Genomic DNA, 21,936 nt, shown 5'->3' with positions numbered 1-21,936 from the left:
CACATACTTTTTCCTCCCTGCACTGTGAATGTTTACATGTTATGTGCAATTAAACCATGGCAACATCTAATGTTTGTGTAGTATTATGTTCAGCAGACTGTGTTCTTCTATTGTTGTGACTTAGATGACGTTCAGAGCACATTTTATGCCCAATTCATGCAAAACTCCACGTAATCCCAAGGGGTTCACATACTTTTTCTTGCAACTGTAATCATCATCATATCATTAGTAGTAGTAGAGCAGAAGTATTGTTGTCATTATTATTATCATCATCATCAGTATTAGTAGTATTGTTGTTATTAATATTATTATTAGTGTTATACGTATTATTATTTCACTTAGATATAGTGAATACAGGGAGACCAGATATAGTGAATGCAGGGTCCGGGGAGACCGGATATAGTGAATGCAGGGTCCGGGGAGACCAGATATAGTGAATGCAGGGTCTGGGGAGACTATAGTGAATGCAGGGTCTGGGGAGACCAGATATAGTGAATGCAGGGTGCTGGGAGACCAGATATAGTGAATGCAGGGTCCTGGGAGACCAGATATAGTGAATGCAGGGTCCGGGGAGACCAGATATAGTGAATGCAGGGTCCGGGGAGACCAGATATAGTGAATGCAGGGTCCGGGGAGACCAGATATAGTGAATGCAGGATCCGGGGAGACCAGATATAGTGAATGCAGGGTGCTGGGAGACCAAATATAGTGAATGCAGGGTCTAGGGAGACCAGATATAGTGAATGCAGGGTCCTGTGAGACCAGATATAGTGAATGCAGGTTGCTGGGTTTAGTAACAATTTAATTCATGAAAAATAGAGTGGTTTGGAAAAATACCACATTATGACCATTAGATGGCGCTGGAAATCATAGGAAATAATCACTTATTACATGTACACAGAATGGATAATATTGAGAAAAATGGACTGAAACTCCTCCAGTGTGGATGTAGCGGGGTGATTGTGAGCTCCTATGGTGCTGGGAAGTGAACGCCTCCATGTCGCACATAAAGGGCTGTCAGATCCATATCAACACTGGAAACAAATAATATTTTGGTTGCAAATAAATGATCAATAGGTCTGTTATCACCGATATTTATCACATTGTTTATTTTTCCAACAATGATTGTCATCAATACAGCTGAGTCCACATCATTGCGTGTACTCAACAAGGACAGCCTGACAGCTGAGCGACAACAGAAATACACAGGATCTACAGCGCCGTCTGCTGGTGAGATCGGTGAATGAGACTTTAGATACAGGCCTATGGCGCCATCTGCTGATGAAATCAGAGAATTACATTTTCTGTATTATGGAGCAGTCCACATACCAATAACTTATCAATTATCAATAATTATATTTATCAATTATCAATACACATGTAATAATAAGTGTGGCTGTGGGGACATTATTATACAGGATTTATATAGCGCCAGCAGTTTGCTCAGCACTCTACAATATAAAGGGAGACAATACAGCAACAATACAGTTCAATAGAAGAGGGTGAGGAGGGCCTGATCCTGGGAGCTTACAATCTAAGAGACATTAGAGTGTAAGCTCCTCTGGCACAGAGACTGCTGTGTATGGTTCAGTGTGCTCTGTACAGCAGGACAGTATAGGTGAGCGCTATGTACGGAGAATATCATCGCCCAGCACAACCGCTCACAGCATCTCTCATCCACAAACACTCATCTGTGCACCGTGTAATGTCCTCCCCTTATAGAGGGCGGGTGTTGTGTCTCACTGAGAGCGCCCCGGTCAGCACACCCCTCCAGTTTCGGGTTCCGGGCGGAGTTAGTTCCTCTCATGCTTCAATCTTCCGATGATCTCTATTGGGTGATTATGTGAGGTGAGGGCGGGGAGTAGGCGGGGTGTAAGTGGGGATTGGCTGCTACTGGTTGTACAGAATAGGACGGGGGCGGGGTCAGGAGGAGAGGAGAGTGGGAGCTAAGAGTGAGTGGAGACAGTAGAGGACCCAGAGAGGTGAGAGATGCCCACTGACACCATGTATACTGCATACACCTCACTGACACCATGTATACTGCATACACCTCACTGACACCATGTATACTGCATACACCTCACTGACACCATGTATACACCTGACACCATGTATACTGCATACACCTCACTGACACCATGTATACACCTGACACCATGTATTCTGTATACACCTCACTGACACCATGTATACGGCATACACCTCACTGACACCATGTATACTGCATACACCTCACTGACACCATGTATACTGCATACACCTCACTGACACCATGTATACTGCATACACCTCACTGACACCATGTATACACCTGACACCATGTATTCTGTATACACCTCACTGACACCATGTATACGGCATACACCTCACTGACACCATGTATACACCTGACACCATGTATTCTGTATACACCTCACTGACACCATGTATACGGCATACACCTCACGCTGACACCATGTACATTGCATACACCTCGCTGACACCATGTACACTGCATACACCTCGCTGACACCATGTACACTGCATACACCTCATACCGACACCATGTATAGAACACATAACTCATGCTGATATATTAGTATAATAATACAGACTGTATGTACCTAATACTGATAGATATATACCATTCAGGGAGTATCTGGTCTGTTGTACATTGTTCTATCTGTAATACTGGTCAGGTGGCGCAGCATGAGTGCTCTGTACTTTTATACATCGTACCCTATATATAGATCTCATACCGATACATCGTACCCTATATATAGATCTGATACCGATGCATCGTACCCTATATATAGATCTGATACCGATGCATCGTACCCTATATATAGATCTGATACCGATACATCGTACCCTATATATAGATCTGATACCGATACATCGTACCCTATATATAGATCTGATACCGATACATCGTACCCTATATATAGATCTGATACCGATGCATCGTACCCTATATATAGATCTGAAACCGATACATCGTACCCTATATATAGATCTGATACCGATGCATCGTACCCTATATATAGATCTGATACCGATACATCGTACCCTATATATAGATCTGATACCGATACATCGTACCCTATATATAGATCTGATACCGATACATCGTACCCTATATATAGATCTGATACCGATACATCGTACCCTATATATAGATCTGATACCGATACATCGTACCCTATATATAGATCTGATACCGATACATCGTACCCTATATATAGATCTGATACCGATACATCGTACCCTATATATAGATCTGATACCGATACATCGTACCCTATATATAGATCTGATACCGATACATCGTACCCTATATATAGATCTGAGACCGATACATCGTACCCTATATATAGATCTGATACCGATACATCGTACCCTATATATAGATCTGATACCGATACATCGTACCCTATATATAGATCTGATACCGATACATCGTACCCTATATATAGATCTGATACCGATACATCGTACCCTATATATAGATCTGATACCGATGCATCGTACCCTATATATAGATCTCATACCGATAAATCGTACCCTATATATAGATCTCATACCGATACATCGTACCCTGTATATAGATCTGAGACCGATACATCGTACCCTATATATAGATCTGATACCGATGCATCGTACCCTATATATAGATCTGATACCGATACATCGTACTCTATATATAGATCTCATAATGATATATTGTATATATTATAACCTATACTGATACAATGTATCCTTCTATATATATTTCTCTATGTAGCAGTGATCGGGCTGTACAATGTACGGGGTGCAGTGTGTACAGTATACATGTGATCTGTCTATGTATGATGTCATTGGTTAGTGATCGGTCCTGGTATGGATCGGTCATTACCGGTAATCTATTCTCTGTTCCTCTGTACATCATGTATTGTCCCTGTAATGTATATGATGAGATGTCTGTATACAGGTATATACATATATATGATCCATCAATTGGTGGGAAGAGGACAAAGCCAGGTTCTCAGACATTGTTTTCCATGATCCTCCATTCTGCACCCTCCTTCAGTTGCCATGTCTCCATCACCGTTTTCTTCTTGTCTTCTCCTCCAGCATCCCGCTGAAGATGAGGAAGGTGACGTGCACAGCTCCCGTAAACATCGCTGTCATCAAATACTGTGAGTTGGTGGGGTCAGGATAGATGGTATGATAACAACAATAAATCAACCTTCTGGGTCAGACAGCCATACAGTGCTTTGAAAAAGTATTCATACCCCCTGAAATTTTCTACATTTCGTCATGTTACAACCAAAAAACGTCAATATATTTTATTGGGATTTGATGTGACAGACCAAAACAAAGTGACACATAATTGTGAAGTGGAAGGAAAATGATAAATGGTTTTAAAATTTTTTTACAAATATATATCTGCAAAGTGTGCTGTGCATTTGTATTCAGCCCCCCGGAGTCAATACTTTGTAGGACCCCCGTTCGCTGCAATTCCAGCTGCAAGTCTTTTTGGGGATGTCTCTACCAGCTTTGTACATCTAGAGAGGGACATTTCTGCCCATTCTTCTTTGCAGAATCGCTCAAGCTCTGTCAGATTGGATGGAGAGCGTCTGGGAACAGCACTTTTTAAGTCTTGCTACAGATTCTCCATTGGATTTAGGTCTGGACTGTGACTGGGCCATTCTAAGACATGAATATGCTTTGATCTAAACCATTCCATTGTAGCTCTGGTTGGATGCTTCGGGTCGTTGTCCTGCTGGAAGGTGAACCTCTGCCCCAGTCTCAATTGTTTTGCAGACTCTAACAGGTTTTCTTCTAAGATTGCCCTGTATTTGGCTCCATCCATCTTCCCATCAACTCTGACCAGCTTTCCTGTCTTTGCTGAAGAAACGCATCCCCCTCAGCATGATACTGCCACCACCATGTTTCACGGTGGGGATGGTGTGTTCAGAGTGATGTGCAGTGTTAGTTTTCCGCCACACAGTGTTTTGCTTTTAGGCCAAAAAGTTCAATTTTGGTCTCATCTGACCAGAGCTCCTTCTTCCACATGTTTGCTGTGTCCTCCACATGGCTTCCTGCAAACTGCCAACGGGACTTCTTATGGCTTTCTTTCAACAATGGCTTTCTTTTGCCACTCTTCCATAAAGGCCAGATTTGTGGAGCGCACGACTAATAGTTGTCCTGTGGACAGATTCTCCCACCTGAGCTGTGGATCTCTGCAGCTCCTCCAGAGTTCCCATGGGGCTCTTGGCTGCTTCTCTGATGAACGCTCTACTTGCCTGGCCTGTCAGTTTAGGTGGACGGCTATGTCTTGGTAGGTTTGCAGTTGTGCCGTACTCTTTCCATTTTCAGATGATGGATTGAACAGTGCTTCGTGAGATGTTCAAAGCTTGGGATATATTTTTATAACCTTACCCTGCTTTAAACTTCTCCACAGCTTTATCCCTGACCTGTCTGGTGTGTTCCTTGGCCTTCATGATGCTGTTTGTTGATTAATGTTCTCTAACAAACCTCTGAGGGCTTCACAGAACAGCTGTATTTATACTGAGACTAAATTACACCCACATGGACTCTATTTACTAATTATGTGATTTCTGAAGGTAATTGGTTCCACTGCACTTTAGTTAGGGGTATCAGAGTAAAGGGGGCTGCATACAAATGCACATCACACTTTTCAGATATTTGTTTGTAAAATATGTTGAAAACCATTTATCATTTTCCTTCCACTTCACAATTATGTGACTTTGTGTTGGTCTATCACATAAAGTCCCAATAAAATACATTTATGTTTTTGGTTGTAACAGGACAAAATGTGGAAAATTTCAAGGGGTGTACATACTGCATATGTGCATTCTCCCTGATCCAGCAGGCCTTTAACAGTGCCTCAGTCAGCACGAAAATGCAGCTCCCCTCCTCCGCCTCCTGCTTACGCTGAGCTGTGCCCCACCATTTGATTTCTCCCTTATTTGTGTGGGGGGGGTGGGGTTAGTAGGGGGTTTGAAAACTCTCCTTGTGATTGGTCAGGGGATAGACTGGAGAAAGGCTTTGATAGATTTGTGAATTCCTGACTTGAGGAATCAAAGGCTTCACATTGGGGGTCTCCAGAAAACCTGCAGCTTCTACAGCAGGATGACAGAGTACTTTGAAGAAAAACTGTTGGGGTGGAGTCAGTTCCAACCAATCAAAATTCATTGTTCGGTGTCCTGATAGAGGGATGGGGTTGCTGTGGGTTACAGTGCTCTGACGGTCCCCATGGGTCCATCTTGTATAATTAATCATTACACTGAATTTGTGTTCCAGGGGGAAAGCGCAATGAGGAGCTCATCCTCCCCATCAACTCTTCTCTCAGCGTCACCCTCCACCAGGATCAGGTCCGTGATCTTCATTAAGAGAACAAGTCATTGGCTGGTGTATGATATGATATGATGTGGTGTGTTGTGTGAGTTATTGTGTATGGTAGGTGTATGATGTGATGTGCTTTATGGTATGGTAGGGTGTATGGTGTGGTCTATGGTATGGTAAGGTATACAGTGTATGGTAGATGTATGTTGTGGTGTATGGTATGTTGTATGGTGGGGTGTATAGTGTGGTAGGGTGTGGTGGGATGTATGGTAGGGTGTATGGTGTGGTGGGATGTATGGTAGGGTGAATGGTGTGGTGGGATGTAGGGTGAATGGTGTGGTGGGATGTATAGTAGGGGGTATGGTATGGTGTGGTGGGATGTATGGTAGGGTGTATGGTGTGTTGGAATGTATGGTAGGGGGTATGGTATGGTGTGGTGGGATGTATGGTAGGGTGAATGGTGTGGTGGGATGTATAGTAGGGGGTATGGTATGGTGTGGTGGGATGTATGGTGTGGTGGGATGTATAGTAGGGGGTATGGTATGGTGTGGTGGGATGTAGGGTGAATGGTGTGGTGGGATGTATAGTAGGGGGTATGGTGTGTTGGAATGTATGGTAGGGGGTATGGTATGGTGTGGTGGGATGTATGGTAGGGTGTATGGTGTGTTGGAATGTATGGTAGGGGGTATGGTATGGTGTGGTGGGATGTATGGTAGGGTGTATGGTGTGTTGGAATGTATGGTAGGGGGTATGGTATGGTGTGGTGGGATGTATGGTAGGGTGAATGGTGTGGTGGGATGTATAGTAGGGGGTATGGTATGGTGTGGTGGGATGTATGGTATAGTAGGGGGTATGGTATGGTGTGGTGGGATGTATGGCAGGGGGTATGGTATGGTGTGGTGGGATGTATGGTAGGGTGTATGGTGTGGTGGGATGTATAGTAGGGTGTACAGTGTTTGGTATGGTGTGGTGTATGGTAGGAGGTATGGTATGGTGTGGTGGTATGTATGGTAGGGGGTATGGTGGGATGTATAGTAGGGTGTACAGTGTTTGGTGTGGTGGGATGTATGGTAGGGGGTATGGTGGGATGTATAGTAGGGTGTACAGTGTTTGGTGTGGTGGGATGTATGGTAGGGGGTATGGTATGGTGTGGTGGGATGTATGGTAGGGTGTACAGTGTTTGGTGTGGTGTATGGTAGGGGGCACTGATAGTGCAGTAGGAAGCTTTACCTCATTATAGTCCGGCACATTTTGGGGTTTCCGGAATCTGGGATACTCCGAGATAAAGAACGCCCCTCCTCCACACCCTATAATACATTGCACCTCTCAATGGCGGTACACAGAGCATGACTTCTGTTCCAGTCTGTGTCATCCAGCAGCCAATCAGAGTAGACATTGCAACAGCTGGCATTGTATCCCTCACTGCTAATGGCAGAAATGTTTCCCCTTTTAATGTTTCAGTTAAAGACGACGACCAGCATTGCAGCCAGCCGCGAGTTCACCGAGGACCGGATCTGGCTGAACGGGAAGGAAGACGACATTAATCACCCACGCCTGCAGTCCTGCCTGCGAGAGAGTGAGTGATCCTACCTGCAGAGCTCCTCTTTAACTCATTAACCTTCACCCCCATTTTTTTATTGATTCGAATTCCTCTTCCTCACGTCCTCCAATCCCGCTCAACGTGATCTTCTTCTCCATTGGCCCCTTCCAGTCCGTCGTCTGGCGAGAAAGAGGCGGAGCAGCGGCAGTGAAGATGGCGTCTCCAGGATCCTCAATGACAAAGTCCACATCTGCTCCATCAACAATTTCCCCACCGCCGCCGGGCTGGCGTCCTCTGCCGCGGGATACGCCTGTCTGGGTAAGAGAAGGTGATGGCGCCAAACGGAGGCGGAAAAATCTTGAACACCCACAAAGCGCACATGTGTGTCACTGGTCTGCTGATGGTTCTGCGCTGAGAACGCGCGCTGTACACTCCCAGCGCGGAGATCGAGCTGTCAAAGACAGCCATCAGTCTCCACTAATGCTCAATGGGACTGGCTCCTGATCATGTGGTCTCTGTGACAGCCAATCACAGTGGCCACATGATCGCCGATCCTTTGCACCCCCTCCAGGCTTTCAGGACTTTAAAGGGACGCAGGGGTGGGCAGGCAGGGGTTAAGTAATATGAGGCAAGCAACAGAGTGTCATAGAATTCACATAATCCTCAGAAAGTGATGACCGCGTATGACAGACAGTGATCAGCATCAGGAATGGAGAGACTTTCAGTTCAGGGTGAGGACATTCATTCTGTGTGAACTCACCAGCTGTTGTGAATCGAAGGCTCTTCCTATATTATGGGCAGAAGTAAAGATGGGTTCATATATCACAAACGTAGTGTGAATCAGGAAAATACTGCATCATGACCACTAGATGGAGCTGAAGATCAGAGGAAATAATTACAGCTTAGTGAGAAGAGATACAAAGTGACAGTTCTAGAGGACATTGGAGGAGGTTGTTGGTGGGGGGAGGGGGGGATCCTGTAGTAGTATTGGTTATATGTATTTGCCCTCCAGCGTTCTCTAGAATTGTTACAATGTTGTATATCTTCTCACTGAGATGTATTTATTTCCAATGCTCCTCAGCTCCATCTAGTGGCCATAATGTGGTGTTTTCTTAAAGCTATACAGATATATTAGAAGTCAACCCTTAACCCTTTGAGGACCGTAAGATTTTGGAACGCCAAAAGAATCAATTTTTCTGTTTTTAAAGTTCGTACACTTCAGTTGCTGTAACTAAGCCATTTCATGAAATAATGGGCAAAAAGCCAGATCCATTTGTTGTTTGTTGATAAGAACTAATATTTTGACTCAAACCGAAAAAAAAGAAGAGAGTTCTTAATCAGATGATACACGCAATTAAAAACATGGGACAAATACGTCCCCTGGTCCTCAAAGGGTTTTAACCCCTTCACGCCGGCGCCTCCTGGCCCTTTAAGAGTTTCAGAAGCCGGGAGGCGGGGTTTAGAGTCATGTGACCGCCGTGACGGCGCGTCATGGCGGTCACATGATCGGGAAAAGTTTCGATCAGCACCTTTCCGTGAGCACCGGACATGTGTGCAGGGAGCGCGCTCTCAGCACATATGTTCTTTTTTAATGGAACGCAAATGTGCGTCCGCTCGGCGTCTAGGCCCAGATGCAGGGAGACCGCACATTTGCATTCGGCCGGCATGAAGAGGTTAAAGTGTCCAGGCTCAGTTTTGTAGATTTGGGTGGAGCAGGTTTCGCATTTTGGGTTTTACTGCTATCTATGCCGGTCATACATGGGTCAAAATTCGACTGATTTTTTTTTTTTTGTCCGAAAATTGGACCTAAGAATAATCGGCCGATTTTCGCTCTGTTAGTGGGTTAATGGCGCCGGCCGATTTTCATGGTTCCTCCCCTTTTCGGTGATCGGGCATGTTGGAAAATTCTTGACTCATGTATGGCCGGCCTTAGAGAGATTTGCCCTCACTTCCTGTCCTGACAGTGATTTCACCAGACAGGAAGTGAGGTGAACTCTCCAACGGAAACATTTGATGGCAGTTCTGACCTTCCTCTACTCTATAACTCCCTGTTGCTGGATTTCCCTCACTTCCTCTCCGGTATAACTGTTGTCACTGGGACAGGAAGTAAGGGGGAATCTCTCCAAAGGCACCCCACATAGCAGTAAAATCCCAACAGAAGTTCTAATCCTTCCCTATTCAATCCACAAATTAAAACAAGTCAGAGGCCACCTCATTTCCTGGCTGGACGTCCAGCATCATCTAGCTCCTTCCAAACCAGCCTGACTTTCCCTGACTCGCCCCTTTCATTCATTGGTTCCTTTAACTGTGGAGGCTCAGCATCACATGTGGGCGTTGCCTATGCAAATACAGTCTGTCTAGGAACACCCACTCCACATGTACCTATCAAAATAGTTTGATATTTGCATAATTCTTCCCAAGAGCCAGCCCATTGCTTGCATTAGGACTGAGGGCTCTTGAGAGGAGCTCTAGGACAGGCTGCTGTGATGTTTACAGGAAGCTATGTACAGTAGCCTGTCGGCCCCTCCTACCAGCCATGATCAGCCTACATTGCATAGAGAGACACAGAGAGCCAGTGCTGACATCACTGGGTCTATAAGGCATGTCATGAAAATGGGAAGGTTTTATTTAAAAATATAATTATGTTGATGGGGGGCGGGACCAGGATTTGGCTGAACATACACCTGAAATAAGGACTGATTGTTCTACATCTATATTACGATGACTGCGGAGGTCGTATTGGTTGGATGCGATTGTGCAAATCTTTGGAATGCGGTCCTACTTGTCCTGCTGATACATTGTTTCCTGTCCTGCAGTCTACACCCTGGCCAAGCTGTACGGCGTAGAGGGCGAGCTGTCTGAGATCGCCCGGCAGGGTTCCGGCAGCGCCTGCAGAAGTATGCATGGAGGCTTCGTCCAATGGCTGATGGGGGAGCGGCAGGATGGTAAAGACAGTCTGGCGCAGCAGGTGGAGGCGGAGACTCACTGGCCAGAACTACGCATCCTCATCCTGGTGGTAAGAGCAGAGCGATCACCCCCCCATCCTGTGATGGCGCCCCCTGCAGTATGAAGACAAGACATCATAGTTTACATATAATGAGCATTCCATCTGGTTCCATGTTGCAGGCCAGCGCAGACAAGAAGCATGTTGGCAGCACAGCCGGGATGCAGACCAGTGTGGAGACCAGCCCGTTACTCAAGGTAGGGTCCGTGGTCACATGACAGAGCGACTAAACTTAATCTGTGCGTCGTTCTCAGCATTACCAGACATGCTTTGGTCCATACAATGAATCTGGATGTTCAGATGGTGGGGAAGGAGGGGGTGGGGGAGTCTAGTACTGCATAAATACCGCCTGTCTGTTTCAGGTACGGGCGGAGTCGGTGGTGCCGGGAAGAATGGCTGAGATGATCGAGTCTATCAGGAAAAAGGATTTTGAAAGCTTCGGGCAGCTAACAATGAAGGACAGCAATCAGTTCCATGCTACGTGCCTGGACACCTTCCCCCCAATCTTCTACTTGAACCAGGTGTCACAGAAAATCATCGGCCTAGTGCACCGCTACAACGCCCACTACGGGCAGACCAAGGTACTGCAATCTCTACACTGCCCACTAAGGGCAGACCAAGGTACTGCAATCTCTACACTGCCCACTAAGGGCAGACCAAGGTACTGCAATCTCTACACTGCTCACTAAGGGCAGACCAAGGTACTGCAATCTCTACACTGCCCACTAAGGGCAGACCAAGGTACTGCAATCTCTACACTGCCCACTAAGGGCTGACCAAGGTACTGCAATCTCTACACTGCCCACTAAGGGCAGACCAAGGTACTGCAATCTCTACACTGCCCACTAAGGACAGACCAAGGTATTGCAATCTCTACACTGCCCACTAAGGACAGACCAAGGTACTGCAATCTATACACTGCCCACTAAGGACAGACCAAGGTACTGCAATCTCTACACTGCCCACTAAGGGCAGACCAAGGTACTGCAATCTCTACACTGCCCACTAAGGACAGACCAAGGTACTGCAATCTCTACACTGCCCACTATGGGCAGACCAAGGTACTGCAATCTCTACACTGCCCACTAAGGGCAGACCAAGGTACTGCAATCTCTACATTGACCACTAAGGGCAGACCAAGGTACTGCAATCTCTACACTGCCCACTAAGGGCAGACCAAGGTACTGCAATCTCTACATTGACCACTAAGGGCAGACCAAGGTACTGCAATCTCTACATTGACCACTAAGGGCAGACCAAAGTACTGCGATCTCTACACTGCCCACTAAGGGCAGACCAAGGTATTGCAATCTCTACACTGCCCACTAAGGACAGACCAAGGTACTGCAATCTCTACACTGCCCACTAAGGGCAGACCAAGGTACTGCAATCTCTACACTGCCCACTAAGGACAGACCAAGGTACTGCAATCTATACACTGCCCACTATGGGCAGACCAAGGTACTGCAATCTCTAAACTGCCCACTAAGGGCAGACCAAGGTACTGCAATCTCTACATTGACCACTAAGGGCAGACCAAGGTACTGCAATCTCTACATTGACCACTATGAGCAGACCAAGGTACTGCAATCTCTACATTGCCCACTATGGGCAGACCAAGGTACTGCAATCTCTACACTGCCTACTAAGGGCAGACCAAGGTACTGCAATCTCTACATTGCCCACTAATGGCAGACCAAGGTACTGCAATCTCTACACTGCCTACTAAGGGCAGAGCAAGGTACTGCAATCTCTACATTGCCCACTAAGGGCAGACCAAGGTACTGCAATCTCTACACTGCCCACTAAGGGCAGACCAAGGTACTGCAATCTCTACACTGCCCACTAACTGCAGACCAAGGTACTGCAATCTCTACACTGCCCACTAAGGGAAGACCAAGGTACTGCAATCTGTACATTGTCCACTAAGGGAAGACCAAGGTACTGCAATCTCTACATTGTCCACTAAGGGAAGACCAAGGTACTGCAATCTCTACATTGCCCACTAAGGGCAGACCAAGGTACTGCAATCTGTACATTGTCCACTAAGGGAAGACCAAGGTACTGCAATCTCTACATTGCCCACTATGGGCAGACCAAGGTACTACAGCAGGGGTGCTCAACCTGTGGCCCATGGAGTCCTCTGATATGGCCCTTGACCTCAAACCAGGGAAGCGCATGCCCGGTGTTGGCAACCCAGTGATCGCAATCTGGAGTGGCTGATCCGCCATCCCAAAGCTTTAGAGTGTATTGAGCCGACGCCAGAAGTGGCGGAAGCAGAAGGCCACAGAAGGAGCAGCAGCCGCATAATCCAACGATTCCTTTGTAGCACCAACTCCTGGCCCAGACTGAGTGATACCAAGTGCACTTCGCACCTGGGACCTTTCTAGCAGCCTAAACCCCATTTTTGAGATATGTTTTTACCACACACCCCAACCACTGGTGTAGCATCAGGGGTCGCAATGGTGACCCCCCCCACCCCATGCTCCATGGGGCTCATATGGCCTCCCTATCACATTTACACTTTGATGGGAGAGGCGGCATATACTGGAACTGATCCTCTCAATTTTTCTCCTGAATCCACTGAAAGCCGACTTCTCCTCCTCTCCCTCTGCCGGAATTCAGCGGCTTCAGGAGGAAAATATCATTATGATATTCAAAATAAAAAAATGTGAAATTCTGAACCATTTAATTTCATTGTGGTCCACGACCAGCTACCAAATTACTTAAAGTGGAGTTCCACTCACCTGTCAAAAAATAAAAGTCACAGCTGCAAAAACTGTAGCTGCTGACTTTTAAAAAATAGCCACTTACCTGTCCCTCGGTCCTGTGGTGTGTCCCTTGCAGCTCGTTTCACCGGCCATCCTGTGTTCCAGGCGCCGGCATCTTCAGTGTGGGTACCCAGCTGTGACAGCTTGCGGCTTCACAGCCGGGTACCCACTGCGCATGCGCGAGCAGCGCTGCACTTCATGAATGGTCCTGTAGTCTTCTGGGACCTGTCACGTGTCCCAAAAGACTACAGGGAGGGAGGGAGGGAGGACACCTTCCGCTTCCGGTCGCCTAGGAGTCAAATTCAGGTACCTGCTCACCCCCAAAGGTGCCAATCCTTAATGGGGAGCGGGGGAGCAGTCCTTAAAGCAGAACTTTTTGGGTGGAGCTCCGCTTTAAGTGGCCCTGGCTCTTTAAAAGGTTGAGCACCCCTGTACTACAGTCTCTACAATGCCCACTATGGGCAGACCAAGGTACTGCAGTCCTTACATTGCCTACTATGGGCAGCTCAAGGTACTGCAGGGTCCACATTGCCCACTATGGTCAAACCAAAGTACTGCAGTTTGTACTGTATATTGCTTACTATGGGCAGATCAAGGTACTGCAATCTCTACAACGCCAACTACAGGCAGACCAGGGTATTGCAATCTCTACAACGCCCACTACAGGCAGACCAGGGTACTGCAATCTCTACAGCTCCCTGCTTTGGGCAGACCAAGCTACTGCAATCTTTACAACACCCACTAAGAGTAGACCAAGCACTGCACACTGTACATTTCTCACTACGGGCAGACAAAGGTACCTCCATCTCCACAATGCTCGCTATGGGTAGACCAAGTTGCTGCACTTCCTTTAATGTCCTTCAACTCTCCATCTCTTTCTCATTACTTTTACTCACTCGCCTGTCCTCTATTGCCTGTTTGCTGTTTTGTGCTCTCACTCACTGGCTGTTTCGTTCTCACTTGCTCACTCTCTTTTGATGTGCCTCTTGCTTGCTCTATTTTGCTCTCATTTATTTGCTTACTTGCTTGTTCGCTTTTTTTTCTTTCATTTTTTTAACTTTACTTTATTTGCTCTCTTTTGCCCTCATTTGCTTTATCACTTGTTTTGATCTCGCTTGCTTGCTCTCTTTTGCTCATGCTTGCTCACTTTTCTTTGCTCACCTGCGTTCTTTTGCCTAATTTTTGGTTTTGTTCTTGCTCACTCTCTTTGCTTTACTTGAGCTGTTTTGCTGTCTTTTCAGCTTGCTTGCTCACTCTCTGTTTCTTATGATTTCAGGTAGCGTATAGCTTTGATGCGGGTCCTAACGCCGTCATATTCATGTTGGAGCCGACTGTCAACGAGTTTGTGGAAGTTGTAAAGCGTTCCTTCCCTCCGGCATCTAACGGAGACCCGTAAGTGTTGGGAGAATTGTCTAATAATCGAATTCTTCTGGGGATTTTCTGCATGAAATTCCAGTTTTAAAGTTCTTGGTGCTGAACTGGTATGTCCTGTACCCCACCTAAGGTAGATGGAACAGTCATCAGTGAGGGAAATGGACATGTGGTTGAAGACTGACTAGCTCTGTGCAGCAAGCTGTAAAAAAAAAAAAGACCATTTAATAACAATGTACTGGATTCTATCAGATGACCATTACAAGTACGATTCATCATTTGTATCCTCACTCAGCCTGCAATAGACCCTTGAGAGTCCTGGAGGATGATGGGATTTGTAGTTCTGGAATGCAGAAGTTGCAGTAGTAGTGGAGGGTTGTACTGTGTTAATCATTGATCAGTGCAGGAAGTCTGGGGTTTGTAACACTCAATATTGCCAAACTGAAGACATTAAGGATGAAAGTTTTCGAAACACACTAAACTCTTCATCAGGCAAGATAGCGATTGTGTTTCGAAAGCTAACATCTTAGCCAATACTGGGTGTCACTTAAACTCCAAACATCCTGCAAATATAGATCTACTAATTAACGACCATGTCCTCACCTTTTGTTCTCATTTTCAAACTTTTCAGTAAGATAAGGGTGTCTGTATTCTCTCCAGAACAGAAGCCGGTTAGAATTTGCAATATCATTGCCACATATAGATCCGGCGATCATACACTTGTTTTTGTCATCATACACAGTTTGCGTTCAGTGAATTCACAGAAGCATGAAATCTTCTCGCCCTAATTTCTGACATGCTCTGGAGAAGCACTGTGATGGGGGCCGCTGGTCTCCTTGTTCTTCCATTAACTCTGCTTACTATGTCAGGAATTCACAGTAGGAGATCCAACTGACCAGATTCATCCAGTTCCATGTCTTCAAACCGCTAGTTGTAGACCATCAAGTGATCTGCTGCTATGTTGTACTTCTCTACAGTATTGGGTAGAATCTGCTGTGGCTGCAGAGGGCTGGAACCCTCCCACTTCTCTATCCTCCATAAAAAATATAATATAAATAAAATATTAAAGATGATTCTTCATGAAGGAGAATTGGCCCATGTGCCTCTTGGCCCATGTGCTTTGTACATGATGTAGATCCTGAAGATGTTGTCCATCAGGTAGAGATGTTTCCATATAAAGCTGGAGTGATATGGCAGTAGTGAGCTCTGCCTACCAGAATTCCCATTTCTGCCTAATTATTGCAAATGATGGTGTCACACATTGCAGTGGAAGGGGCAGAGACACAAACGACTGCGGGGGAAAAACTGACTATTGTGGGAGGGGCAGAGACACAAATGACTGCAGGGAAATCTCCCCATTGTGGGAGGAGCAAGGACAAACTACTGGGAGGGAAATCTCACCATTGTGGGAGGGGCAGAGACACAAACTACTGGGAGGGAAATCTCACCATTGTGGGAGGGGCAGAGACACAAACTACTGGGAGGGAAATCTCACCATTGTGGGAGGGGCAGAGACACAAACTACTGGGAGGGAAATCTCACCATTGTGGGAGGGGCAGAGACACAATCTACAGGGGGGAAATCTCCCCATTGTGGGAGGGGCAGAGACACAAACTACTGCGAGGGAAATCTCACCATTGTGGGAGGTGCAGAGACACAAACTACTGCAGGGAAATCTCCCCATTGTGGGAGGGGCAAAGACACAAACTACTGGGAGGGAAATCTCACTATTGTGGGAGGGGCAGAGACACAGACTGATGGGTGGGGGGAACTCACCATTGTGGGAGGGGCAGAGACACAAACTACTGGGAGGAAATCTCACTATTGTGGGAGGGGCAGAGACACAAACTACTGGGAGGGAAATCTTACCATTGTGGGAGGGGCAGAGACACAAACTACTGGGGGGAAATCTCACTATTGTGGGAGGGGCAGAGACACAGACTGCTGGGTGGGGGGAACTCACCATTGTGGGAGGGGCAGAGACACAAACTACTGGGAGGAAATCTCACTATTGTGGGAGGGGCAGAGACACAAACTACTGGGAGGGAAATCTTACCATTGTGGGAGGGGCAGAGACACAAACTACTGGGGAAGGGGGGGAATATCACCATTGTGAGAGGGGCAAAGACACCAACTACTGAGAGGGAAATCTTACCATTGTAGGAGGAGCAGAGACACAAACTACTGGGGGGAAATCTCATCATTGTGGGAGGGGCAGAGACACAAACCACTGGGAGGAAATCTCACCATTGTGGGGGGGGGCAGAGACACAAACTACTGGGGGGAAATCTCATCATTGTGGGAGGGGCAGAGCCACAAACTACTGGGAGGAAATCTCACCATTGTGGGAGGGGGAAGAAACACTGAAATATCTACCTTAGGTGGTAATTGCCATTAAATTATGGCACAATAGTCCTAAAACAAGCTAAAACAGCAGGAGGAGGATACTGAAAACAAGACAGTTATTTTTAGAAATTACATTTTAAAAATAATCACATGCCTGAAAATAACCATGCGTATTCTTGCGTAAAGCTCTGTGCTGTGAGCCTATAGAGGGGGAAAAATTGCCCAATGTGTTTCTGTCATTAAATCTTTCATCTTTGATCTCATCTCTGTAGGTTTATCAAAGGGTTACCAGTGAGCTCTGCTGCCTTGTCTCAGGAGCTGACATCTGCCATCAAAGGTGATGTGTGCCCAGGAGGAGTGTGTTATGTCATTGTTACACAGGTAAGAATGGAGTGTGATTATTTGTGAAAATAAAAGTCAACATGTAGAAAACCTCAAAATATTCTCTTTATAAAGAAACTCAATTTCCTTTCATTTCCTGCGATGTCGTCCCGTGTGGGATTGAAGGATCACTGATACAATTTATAGATTACAGACAATAAATAACTGTATTATGTCTGTTTTCTGGGGAAAAGATACATAGTTGAAATTGTTCTGAATATATTTCCGGATTTTTATTTTTTTTCACTTTGTGGATTATATGACATTGCAGCCAGGACCAGGCCCAGCACAATCCCAGGACCCCTCGCTGGATCTATTAGGAGCAGACGGGCTGCCCAAACCCTCCACCTAAGAGGAAACAATGAAACCTTCGAAAAGACATTTTATTGATTCACAAGAAGTTCCGCCTTTGTTACTGTATACCCAGCTATGTCAACACTGAGATGCAGCTGGGAAATTTCTGCCGTCTTCATAAAAAAAAAAAGAACTTTAATTACGGGTGTGGCCATCACCAAATATTTATTTTCTCAATTCTAAATGATTATTGGCCAATTTTTGTACAAGTCCCGGTTTAATATGCAAATAAAAGAACCATTACTTTCATTTTGTTTTATTGTTTTAGATACAATAGTCAGAAATGTGCAGTAACCTACATGTGTGATTCATTTTCATGTGTTTACAGATCTCTATCAGTCATTTTGTCGAAGATGGAGGGGGAGGGGTCAAGGTGCAATAGATGGATGACTGTAGAGCAAAAGGGGAGGGAGGGGTTGGGGTACAGTAGATGGACAGCTGTAGCACAAAGGGGACGGAGGGGTTGGGGTACAGTGTGGAGGGAAGGGGACGGAGGATTCGGGGTGCAATAGGTAGACAGCTGTGGTGGGAAGGGAACAGAGGAGTCGGGGTACAGTAGATGGACAGCTGTAGCGCAAAGGGGACAGAGGGGATGGGGTACAGTAGATGGACAGCTGTAGCGCAAAGGGGACAGAGGGGATGGGGTACAGTAGATGGACAGCTGTAGCGCAAAGGGGACATAGGGGATGGGGTACAGTAGATGGACAGCTGTAGTGCAAAGGGGACAGAGGGGATGGGGTACAGTAGATGGACAGCTGTAGCGCAAAGGGGACAGAGGGGATGGGGTACAGTAGATGGACAGCTGTAGCGCAAAGGGGACAGAGGGGATGGGGTACAGTAGATGGACAGCTGTAGTGCAAAGGGGACAGAGGGGATGGGGTACAGTAGATGGACAGCTGTAGCGCAAAGGGGACAGAGGGGATGGGGTACAGTAGGTGGACGGCTGTGAAGGAAAGGGGACGGAGGGGACTGGGTACAGTAGGTAGACAGCTGTGGTGGGAAGGGAACAGAGGAGTTGGGGTACAGTAGATGGACAGCTGTAGAGCAAAGGGGATGGAGGGGATGGGGTACAGTAGGTGGGAAGCTGTGGAAGGAAGAGGACGGAGGAGTTGGGGTACAATAGGTGGACAGCTGTGCAGGAAAGGGGACGAAGGGGTCGGGGTACAGTAGTTGGACAACTGTGGAGAAAAGGGGATGGACGGGTTGGGGAACAGTAGGTGGACGGCTCTGGAAAGAAAGGAATGGAGAGGTCTGGGTATAATGCAAACCAAAAGAAGAAAATAGGCATACACACCCATATGGCTACTACTACTACAAATTATAGGGACAGTCCAATGTGTTAGACAATCATGATGTGAGATATATGTAAAGTCACTATATGGCTAGATGCACTGTAATCCAGAGTTCTCGGATGGATGGGCTACAAAAAACAACAGATATATGCTGACCGGTATGCCACATGTGTTGTAAATGGATCACAGACATGGCTGACATGGGTAATTCACGATTCTAAGCTGGTGGTGTGGCAGCATGATGATGATGATGACGCAGTCCATGATATATCTGTGAGAAGACTGATAGCCTGCAGTGCTATCCCTAATAGCGGCTAGGCTGAGTATGCATGATGTAGTGAGCGGAGCTATATGCAGCTAGCAAACCGGTGTCAGTACCTAAACTGCAACCTCAAAATGTGTCTCCAGTCCTGCCTGCATGGATATAAAATGCAGCTGATCTGACCTAGAGAACTGCATAGGGTCGCCGGTACTCATTGCACAGTCCATGATCCAGTATCCAGCCAGTCAACCGCTGCTATATTCCAGCAGCCAGCTATGCATGCAGGGGGAAAGATGTACTAAAGCAGTCCATGACACAGGCCGCTCACCGAGATACGATGCACTAGGTCCGGTCAGAGGATATAATCTCTATACAGGGTCCACTGAGCAACCATGTGCTGTAGAGGTGGTGGGGGGAAAGCCGTGGCACCACCCTAGAGGAGATGGAGGACTGTGGAGGGGAGGGGTTGGGGTACAGTAAATGGAAGGTTGTGGGTTGAAGGGGATGAAGGGGTCGGGGTACAGTAGGTGGACGGGTGTAGAGGGAGGTGTTGGGGTACAGAAAGGATAGGACGACTGTGGATTGAAGGGGATGGAGGGATTGGGGTACAGTAGATGGAAGGTTGTGGATTGAAGGGGATGGAAGGGTTGGGGTACAGTAGGTGGATGGGTGTAGAGGGAAGGGAATGGAGGAGTCAGGGTACAGAAGGGATAGAACAGCTGTGGACTGAGGGAATTGGGGTACAGTAGATGGAAGGCTGTGGGTTGAAGGGGATGGAAGGGCCGGGGTACAGTAGGTAGACGGGTGTAGAGGGAATGGAGGAGTTGGGGTACAGAAGGGATAGAATGGTTGTGGATTGAAGGGGATTGGGGTACAGCAGATGGAAGGCTGGGAGTTGAAGGGGATGGAAGGGTCGGGGTACAGTAGATGAAAGGCTGTGGGTTGAAGGGGATGGAAGGGTTGGGGTACAGTAGATGGAAGGCTGTGGGTTGAAGGGGATGGAAGGGTCGGGGTACAGTTGATGGAAGCCTGGGAATTGACGGGGATAGAAGGGTCGGGGTACAGTAGATGGAAGGCTGGGAATTGAAGGGGATGGAAGGGTTGGGGTACAGTAGATGGAAGGCTGGGAATTGAAGGGGATAGAAGGGTCGGGGTACAGTAGATGGAAGGCTGTGGGTTGAAGGGGATGGAAGGGTCGGGGTACAGTAGATGGAAGGCTGTGGATTGAAGGGGATGGAAGGGTCGGAGTACAGTAGATGGAAGGCTGGGAATTGGAAGGGTCGGGGTACAGTAGATGGAAGGGTGTGGAGTGAAGGGGATGGAACGGTCTTGGTACAGTAGATGGAAGGCTGTGGATTGAAGGGGATGGAAGGGTCGGGGTACAGTAGATGGAAGGCTGTGGATTGAAAGGAATGTAAGGGTCGGGGAACGGTAGATGGAAGGCTGTGGATTGGAAGGAGATGGAAGGGTCGGGGTACAGTAGATGGCTGTGGGTTGAATTGGATGGAAGGGTCGGGGTACAATAGATAGAAGGCTGTGGGTTGGAAGGGTCGGGGTACAGTAGATGGAAGGCTGTGGAGTGAAGGGGATGGAGGGGTCGGGGTACAGTAGATGGAAGGCTGTGGGTTGGAAGGGTCGGAGTACAGTAGATGGAAGGCTGTGGAGTGAAGGGGATGGAGGGGTCAGGGTACAGTAGATGGAAGGCTGTGGAGTGAAGGGGATGGAAGGGTCGGGGTACAGTAGATACTCATTGATAATATTTTCTACCAATCAAAACTGTCCCTCCCCGTCTATGTCTGTGGGGTCAATGAAGGCTGATCACTCAACGTAGTGAATGGTTGTGAATCTGGCGATCTGTCCAATCATATTCCAGGACTGTCCTTGTTTTTCCCTCTATAGCTGGGTACTCTAGTAGAATTTTTTGTCTGAAAATTCGTTCTTTTCTCTGATCATTAGTGGGGTTAAATCAATGATTACTTTTCACCGCTGTGATGAGAGAATCTGAAGGAGGATGGAAATGTTTCTCAACTAAATGAATTTCTAACAATGTGGTTTTTGTTCAGTAAAGTCCATTCGCTCCAAAAGTGAATTACCTGCAAATGACATTCGAACGTTCAGAGAATTTTTGTTCGACTTTTTGTCTGCACTTCTCCCAGAATATACCCGGCTTTCCTCTCCCATGATTGGAGGATCAGATCACATCTCCCTTTATGTACTAATACTGACTTTGCTGGATGATCTTCCATGTGACATCACACAGTGCGAGGATTAGTGAGGTGGGTGTG

General features: G+C 46.8%; 1 protein-coding gene across 1 annotated transcript; it reads left to right on the top strand.

Moving 5' to 3' along the window:
• Positions 1 to 1,912: 1,912 nt before the first annotated feature.
• Positions 1,913 to 18,346, top strand: MVD (mevalonate diphosphate decarboxylase). Its single transcript, XM_089663776.1, has 11 exons — positions 1,913 to 1,982; positions 4,093 to 4,157; positions 6,289 to 6,359; positions 7,792 to 7,906; positions 8,042 to 8,188; positions 10,687 to 10,886; positions 10,997 to 11,071; positions 11,237 to 11,455; positions 14,922 to 15,037; positions 17,635 to 17,743; positions 18,015 to 18,346. The coding sequence occupies exons 2-11, from the start codon at positions 4,106 to 4,108 to the stop codon at positions 18,093 to 18,095; spliced, it is 1,185 nt and encodes a 394-aa protein (XP_089519902.1). The 5' UTR covers positions 1,913 to 1,982; positions 4,093 to 4,105; the 3' UTR covers positions 18,096 to 18,346.
• The last annotated feature ends 3,590 nt before the right edge of the window (positions 18,347 to 21,936 follow it).

The sequence above is a fragment of the Staurois parvus genome, unplaced genomic scaffold (assembly GCF_062004578.1).
Source record: "Staurois parvus isolate SC_StPar_1 unplaced genomic scaffold, SC_StPar_1.0 ptg001766l, whole genome shotgun sequence".
Taxonomy (NCBI): Eukaryota; Metazoa; Chordata; class Amphibia; order Anura; family Ranidae; genus Staurois; species Staurois parvus.
This window is presented reverse-complemented; position numbering and strand designations above follow the sequence as displayed.

Excerpts from the sequence above, each read along its gene's own strand:
- MVD (XM_089663776.1), top strand. The coding sequence starts at position 4,106 with ATGAGGAAGGTGACGTGCACAGCTCCCGTAAACATCGCTGTCATCAAA. Across the intron at positions 4,158-6,288 it reads CATCGCTGTCATCAAATACT|GGGGAAAGCGCAATGAGGAG; the intron begins GTGAGTTGGTGG and ends TTTGTGTTCCAG. Across the intron at positions 8,189-10,686 it reads CGCGGGATACGCCTGTCTGG|TCTACACCCTGGCCAAGCTG; the intron begins GTAAGAGAAGGT and ends CCTGTCCTGCAG.